Consider the following 8,363-nt stretch of genomic DNA (forward strand, 5'->3'; position numbering starts at 1 on the left):
CTCCGTAAGGCAGCGTAACTAGAACACAGAAAAACAGAGGTACAATAGAGTTTTAGTTTTAACAACCAGAACAACAACTTCCGCATGAATGAATGGCTGCGGGTTTTAAATAGGCGGGGTCAGAGGTGGATTGGTTGTCACGGCCGATGACATCAGCGGAGGTAATCGAGACAGACAGGAACATTATCCAATGACGCAGTGCTGCAGAGAGAGAGAAAGAGAGGGAGGGCGAGAGAAAAGGGGAGAGAACAAAACACAAAAACACGTGGACATACCCCAGAACGTAACACTGAGCAACAGGAGGGCAGTACCAAATCATATCAGAAGAAAGGTACCTGGTACTTTGCTTTGACACAGTTTACATAAGGGATCATGTATAGCCTTCATGCTGTAGAGTTTAAGACGGGTTAAAATAAGTTATATGCATATAGTTAAAATGAATTTTCTGGTGATCAGGGTTGCAAGACACAGCATTACAACTAAAGCCAGGGTCGAAACTTGAGTGATCATATTCTGGAAATCTTGTATTTTTATTTTTATTTAAACAGTGGAACTAAAAAAGATTTGAGTTTCTCACTGACATAATTCTCCCTTTATCTAGTTCCATTTCTGCCATCTGGAAGTTGTAGTATGGTAGAGAAATGTAATGAAATATGAACAACACTGAACAACACTCCCTTAACTTTAAGATGGAAAGCCCACAAAGAACATGACGCAATGGAGCTTCAATTTAGCCACATTCTCTAAGTAAATAACTTTCAGCCATACTACTAAGTATATTTATTAATATAATCACACTCACAGGGTTTGTGTGGCATATCACTGTCAAATATATATGAAATACTATAATATGATCATTAATATAAGCACATTAATATATACAGTAAATATATGGTTAGCATGCATGGTATAAAGGATTCTCGCTCTAAGTTGAAGCATTACAGTATTTCTAAAAGTAAAATATGATCAACATAATATCTGCATAACATACTCACAGTCTCACATGTTACCCCAGTCTTACAAAGACATCAGTTAGCAAAGCTTCTCTCCATAACCAGTTCTGCTCTGTCTGTCTGCCAACTTTTTTAACATGCCCATTTTTGTTTGGACAGCTGTAGGCAAAGAATATCTGCTCACCTGAAGCAAAGACATGATAATGTATAGCCTCAGTTGTTTCCGTATTCCGAGACAGTGACGTTGACCATTCTTGGCCAGAATTCACAGCACAACCCACTGAATAAAAAATGTATCTTCTCTTGTAACACATACAAGAGTCTGCACATTTTATTTCTGGACCATGACTGCACCAGAAAATTTTCCACAGCTTGTGAAGGGCCTGTAGTTGTGTGTCATTTTAACCAACATTTCAAATACAAACATTTGTAATCCCTTCCAGCAGTCACAGAATGATGGATGCTTTAGACAAATTTATTTATTTATTTATTTATTTATTTATTTATTTATCTTTGGAAACTTTGCTATGGTTGCTTACATACTGCTTTCAGTGGGAGCCTGCAGGGAAAAAAAAGAAATAAACCAAAGAGTGCAACTGTGCAGGCTGTTTACATAGACTGTTATTGTGAAAGCCACACTGTGCATATGCCAAATGTTCCAACCTAGACAATCATTCATCACTTGTTAATACATGCCTATTTAGTTTAAGTTTTATCACAAAGGACATGCAGATGCTATCACCCATATAAGATTTTTCTTAAAAAAAACAAAACAAAAATGTGTCTACTCGTTCTAAGCCATCCAATCCTCTAATAATTAAATATATTCAGTAAGTGACTTCCTTCTCTGACATTGGGTAAACTATTTGATTGTTTGTCTGTTGAGACTAAACTTGTATGTAAAACAATGTGCAAAACTGACCACACCCTAAAGAAATGTACAAGCTGATTTACTGGCAAGATGTAGAGAGCATTAACAATATCAGAAAATAATCAACAGTAAGTAAAAGTAGTGAAAGTAATTTTACTTCACATTGGTTACACTGTCCAAACAGTATGACAAGTGAAATACAAAAGAGACATAATAAGATTTAATAGTAGATTAAATAGCAGATTAGTAGATAAGTGGATTAAAGCGATAATGACTACAGTTTTGATTTTGTTTTTGTGGTGGAAATCACTGAGGAGCGTGAGTACTTAATGGACCTCCTCTCTGGGAACTCACTTTCATTTGTTGTGCACTGACCAAAGCAAACAGGAAACCACTCTTTCAGGATCTTTAGAAATAAATTCCTGAATTTCTGCCCTACAAAGGCGTAGATTATGGGGTTGAGGCAGCAGTGACTGAACGCTATGGTTTCCACCCACTGCATAGCCATGTGCAGGTTCTGATCCCACTGACAGCTGGCCATGTAGCCCAAGTGATGCATTAACTTCATGAAAATGACGATGTTGTAGGGGGTCCAGAAGAGGAAGAAAACAGTGACCAAGACCAGCATGAGCCTGACAGCTTTGTGTTTCTTCTGAGACTTTACGGTCATTAAGATGGGGATGATGCGTGAGTAGCAGAACACCATCACTGAGAGAGGAATGATCAAACCAAGGATGTTCAGCTCAATGTAAGAGAATGACATCCACACTGTCTCTTTAGAATTTTCCACTTTGCATGTCCATACATATGATTCATTTTTTTCTTGGGAGAAAATGATGGTTGGCAGAGAAGCTCCCAAGCTAAGTGCCCACATAAACAAAGCCAGGGCTATACTAGCTCTGACAGACCGGTGCTTGGAGAAGAGGGAGGTATAGGTGTGGACAATGACAGTGTAGCGCTCAATGGTCATGAGGATCATGAAGAAGATACTTCCATAGAATCCCAGCATGTAGAGCGCTGTCACTGCATGACACATGAAGCCCCCGAAGGTCCATTCAGTGTTGGCAGCGTAGTGGGCCCAGAAAGGCAATGAGATAAGGAAGAGGAGGTCAGAAAGTGCCAGGTTGAAGAGGCACAGATCTGATATGTTCAAATTTTTGTGATACTTGACCAGGACACACAACACCAGGCCATTGCCAATGAATCCCACGATGAAGACGATGCTGTAGAGGGAAGGGAGGAAGACTCGGCTGAAGGCCATTACTTTGGTGTTGTTACAGACTAAGAAATCATTATTTGTGAGGTTGTAGTAAGCAGAATAGTCCTTAGCTGTTTATGGGGGAAAAAAACATTGGTATCATCGTATGTTACATGAAAAAATTACTTTAATTTAAAAAGGCAGAAAAGAGGCTAATGCGTGTTTTTTTTTTCTCTGTGGCTGCAGCTGAATTTGGTAACATGGTGACTTTAAGACACTCAGGGAAAAAGTGACAGTTTTACAGTTTTATCATTGTGCTGGACTCCCATCTATTGGCAGCTATAAATATTGCCTCTTTTCCGTAATCTACTCTAAACAGTGTAAAAGTACTCATGTCAAACCATGTATAGAGTCACAAAATTTTTTGAGACTCAGTAATAAATTCAGATCAAAGAATCAGAAACCACCTTTCTTCTGTTAAAGAGACAATGAACCCAGTGTCAGTTTTAGTCATTTCTACTCATTTTTGCACAGACAGAAGAAATTTTAGGCACAGCTTAATGACTGTAGTAATAAAAATTAATGGCCAACAAGCAGCTGAAAAACAGAAACATTCCACCTACTTGTCATGTTGTGGTACATCGTGACTGGGTCTCCTCAGCCCAAGAATGATAGCAAAAGCAGCCTGTGTATGCTGGCATATAACAAGGAACTGTGCTACAAGAGAAGCTTCATAAGGTGGGGCTTTGTCTTGTTGCCAGAAAATTTATTTTCGTCTATGTAACAACAAAACAGAAACATGCAAATCCAAAACATTTATAAACCTATGTACGTACCATAAATAAGAACTGTACAATCTTAATTGTTGTTAAACTGTTGTGACAATATGTATTATGGTCAAATGGTAACGCATACAGTCAAGTCCATAAGTATTTGGAGACTGACACAATTTTCTTAATTATTTTGAAATAAAGCAATCAAGATGTGATTGAAGTGTAGACTTTCAGCTTTAATTCAAGGGGTTTAACAAAAGCATTGCATTAACAGTGTAGGAATGACAGGCATTTTTTACAGAGTTCCTCCATTTTCACAGGCTCAAAAGTAATTGGACAATTGACTGATAAGCAGTTTCATGGCAAGGTGTGGCCTGTTTCCTCGTTATTTCATGACAAATCAGTTCTGATGCAAGTTGTACCAGAATGAAAGAAAGAGTTCATGATCCAAAGCATACCACATCATCTGTCAAAAATGTGGAGGGAGTGCTATGGCATGGGCATGTATGGCTGCCAATGGAAATGGGTCACTGGTGTTGATGATGCGACTGCTGACAGAAGTAGGTGGATGAATTCTGAAGTGGATAGAGCTATACCTTTTGGTCAGATTCAGTCAAATGCAAACCTGATAGGGCGGCACTTCACAGTACAGATGGATAATGACCCAAACATACCGCAAAAGCAACCCAAGAGCTTTTTAAGGCAAAGAAATTAAAGGTTCTTAAATATCTGATGACCTCAACCCAATTGAGTATGTGAAGACAAAACTGAAGGCAGAAAGTTCTACAAACAAGCAGCAACTGAAGGCAGCTGCAGTAAAGGCCTGGCAAAGCATCTCAAGAGAGGAAACTCACCATTTAATGATGTCTATGGGCTCCAGACTTCAGGCAGTCACTGACTGCAAAGGATTTGTCTCCAAGTAATAAAAATAATCCTAATATTTATGATTGGTAGTTTATCCAGTTACTTCTGTGAAAATGGAGGGACTCTGTAAATATTGGCTGTAATTCATAAATATTTAATGCAATATTTTTGTTAAATCCCTTTTAAATCCATTGTGTTGATGTACAGAGGCAAAATTATGAAAATAATTTTTTATATTTTTAATAAATGTCTCTAAATCAAAGAAAGCCATTTTTTTCTTCCTTTTTTCAAGTCCACACACGTAACACAATCCACCGCACTACTGCCACTACCACTAACCGGTATAGCGCAACACTACGACCAATACTACTCTAGGCCGAACAGCACGTCAATGACACCAACACACACAAATATTATTAATAATATGTTTTTATGATCCCCGACGTGCCCCCAAATAAATGTTACAAACCCACTTAGTCTAGGGGAATAACAATAAGTCAATGTGGGGAATAACACTTATTTGATTATTAAAAATATCAGTTGTGTGTGTGTAGTCAGGGACCAATAACCAGTAGTGCAAATCAATCCAGGTGATTTATTTATCTATATACAATTGGAAAAGTGTGTAGTGCCAAGTGATAGTGGTAATATTTACAAATTATTTACAACAACACGTAACAAGACACAAAAGGGGAAAAGGGACGCGAGTGGCACCAAAGGAAAGAAATGAACAAAAAACAAATCGAACTATTTTCAAACCCTCTAACCTAACTATAACAAAAGATAGAAAACTAAATCTTCAGCATCCAGGACGCTCTAACTACCTACTCTATCTATCCAAACCAAAAGTACAGAGGGTGGTGCTCGCTCCTAACCTAATGTGTCTAATACAAAAAAAACAGAATTTCTACGTGCTGTACAATGTGTGTCACGTGACGTACTTACCTGTCCACTTTTCCCCAACACTAACAGAGTCACAAAACAGGGTAAGGAACACTACGTTTAACCAGACAAACAAGTGACTAGAACAAAGCGAGGGAAACATGGAACAATTGACATACAAGAACAAAACACAGTAAGGCAGCGTAACTAGAACACAGAAAAAACAGAGGTACAATAGGGTTTTAGTTTTAACAACCAGAACAACAACTTCCGCATGAATGAATGGCTGCGGGTTTTAAATAGGCGGGGTCAGAGGTGGATTAGTTGTCACGGCCGATGACATCAGTGGGGATAATCGAGACGGACAGGAACGTTATCCAATGAGGCATTTGCTGCAGAGAGAGAGATAGAGAGGGAGGGCGAGAGAAAAGGGGAGAGAACAAAACACAAAAACACGCGGACATACCCCAGAACGTAACACTCCCATTGTGACATGGATGTAATATTAGCCCACACTACCTTAAGCAAATTCTCCAAGCAGATAGATTTTTTTCACCTGTTCTTGGCAAATATTTAATTGGAGAGTCAAGTTACACAATTTTATGACCACAACTTTTTTGGGCTCTAACTATCATCTTATTGCCTAAATACATTATCTCATGGCTGCAGTGTATTAATTTGTGGCCTCAAAATATTGATTTGTGGCTTCAATATATTTACCGGTGGCTTCAGTATTATTATATATTATTTCATGGCCTAAATATATATTATCCTGTGGTCTCACCTTGTTATTACTGGTCATTTGTATAATGAGAGGAAGTATAAAGACTCTAAGAACATAGTACAAAGTACAATGCAGCACAATGGCTCTATATAGACAACTATACATATTAGAAATTGGGGTAAGATGACATAGAGCAGGGTTATTCGATCAGTGTGTCTGCAGGCTTTGATTCCAGCCAAATAAGAGCCAACCTTTGATTAAAATTGATTAAATTGATTTAAACGGTGGAAACAGTATGTCTCCTGCTTGGCTGAAGTGAGGATAAGATTAAAAACCCCTGCTGTTGAATTAGTGTTCATCTTGTTTAAGGCCAGATATGGGTTACAGTCCAACACTAAAGGGAAGTAGTACTAAAGTGGAGTAGTACTCAAATATTTAAGAAAAAAACAATTATACTGTTATGATATTCCAAGATGGCGCAGTGCTAGTGGCAGCCGATTACATCTCTCATCTCGAGAGACGCTATATCTTAACTACATTAAGTTTTTCTACTTACATATATGTCACTTTTCGTGTATTCAGCTCTACTTTTTCTTACTTTGTAATTTACTTGTATTCATTTTTCCCTTTTCTTTCCTTTTCTCATATTCACTCTATACAAAGCTGTATATCCCTATTCATGTTATAGCTGTTATTTGTTTCAGGCTAATGGACAAAAGATTTTTTTTTTCTTTATGGCATTTATTGAATTTATAGAAACTGTTTGGGGTTGTTTATTGTATTTCCTATTGAAAAGAAAATCTGCACTGTGGTGCAATGGTACTTTTATGAGCTGTCAAAACACTTTCCTTCTGTTTTCGATACTTTTTTAAAGACACAGAAGCATGCAAAAGAAAAAATGATAAAGACTGAGTCTTTAATGATTAGTGATAAACCCATGTTTAAAAATAGTTAAGCAAAAATAGTTTTCCAGTTCTCTGTCTGCTCCTGAAGGTAAAATTAACTCTGAGAATAAATGTTAGTGGGATGTTGAAAGAAAGCAGCTCACTACAGACCGGAGATCAAAAATTTCAGATTATGAGAGATTTCAGAATATGAGGTGTAACATTGAAAAACATTTTACTTTAGTATGTGTTTGGTTTTAGGGCACATTTGATCTGTGTTTTAGTGGAAAAAAAATTAAAATAATCTTACAACACAGAAAGCGCTTCTGAAGGCGAAATTAGGGTTGAAATTAGGGTTACTAATACAGATGTAGTAGCATGTAAATTCCTACAGAGGGCATCCAAGTAGAGTGGAGCGTAGAATAAGCAAGCATTTTTTCTTTCTACCCCAAACGTTTCTTGGAAATGTGCGGTTGAATGAGCTCTCGATTTTTGTTGTGAAATAGTACAGAACAGTCTTGAAATCTTGAATATCTTCATCTAGCTATACTACTAAGTTTACCTCCTGTCAAAAACTGAACTTTCAATCTGGAAGAGAGACGGTTTTGTCGAGTTTAATAACTCCGGTGAGCGAAGCACATTTCTGCTAGTTCAATTAGTTTCTTGCTAGCTACTTAGGGGGAAAAGATTAACGTTACACCTACTTGCTTTTGAAAGATGCTTTTCATAAAAAAAAAAAAAAAAAAAAAAAAACAGTCGGAGTATAGGAATGCTTAATGTTATAACCAGCTTTGGTACTTTGGTATCATAGTTAGGAGAATGTTCAGTGTTTTTTACAACAGTGTTAATGCGTTCACTTTGATACACGCCACGCTGTTGTATTAATGTTAAGAGACGGCCTGCTAGTGCAACGCGCTGGTTTGTTTACATTAAGCTAATTGGGTTAAGTGAAATAGTGAATATTAATGGGTTGTAATATAAATGCTTTGTAGATGCACTGATTTTCACATGTATATTTTAAAAAGGGATAATGTAATTTCAATTCATGTTAATATGGAGCAAATATTTTATTAGGTTAAAAAGAGATATGCTATAGTAAGAAAGGAGTGTAAAACAGACAAACACTTTTATTAGTGATGTTAAATCCTTTATTATTGTTTTGATTTATGCAATCCAACTTGTATTGAAGATACAAGGTCAAAAACAATTCTATT

At 37.1% G+C, this 8,363-nt stretch overlaps 1 protein-coding gene across 1 annotated transcript; it reads right to left on the minus strand.

Annotated features, from left to right (window-relative positions):
• LOC113533775 (C-C chemokine receptor type 5-like) lies at positions 1–4,486 on the minus strand. Its single transcript, XM_026926089.3, has 2 exons — positions 3,646–4,486; positions 1–3,153 (listed from the first exon to the last, which is right to left on the minus strand). Exons 1-2 carry the CDS (start codon positions 3,662–3,664, stop codon positions 2,099–2,101), a joined length of 1,074 nt encoding a protein of 357 aa, XP_026781890.1. The 5' UTR covers positions 3,665–4,486; the 3' UTR covers positions 1–2,098.
• Positions 4,487–8,363: the final 3,877 nt, after the last annotated feature.

The sequence above is a fragment of the Pangasianodon hypophthalmus genome, chromosome 1 (genome assembly GCF_027358585.1).
Source record: "Pangasianodon hypophthalmus isolate fPanHyp1 chromosome 1, fPanHyp1.pri, whole genome shotgun sequence".
In the NCBI taxonomy this organism is placed as follows: domain Eukaryota; kingdom Metazoa; phylum Chordata; class Actinopteri; order Siluriformes; family Pangasiidae; genus Pangasianodon; species Pangasianodon hypophthalmus.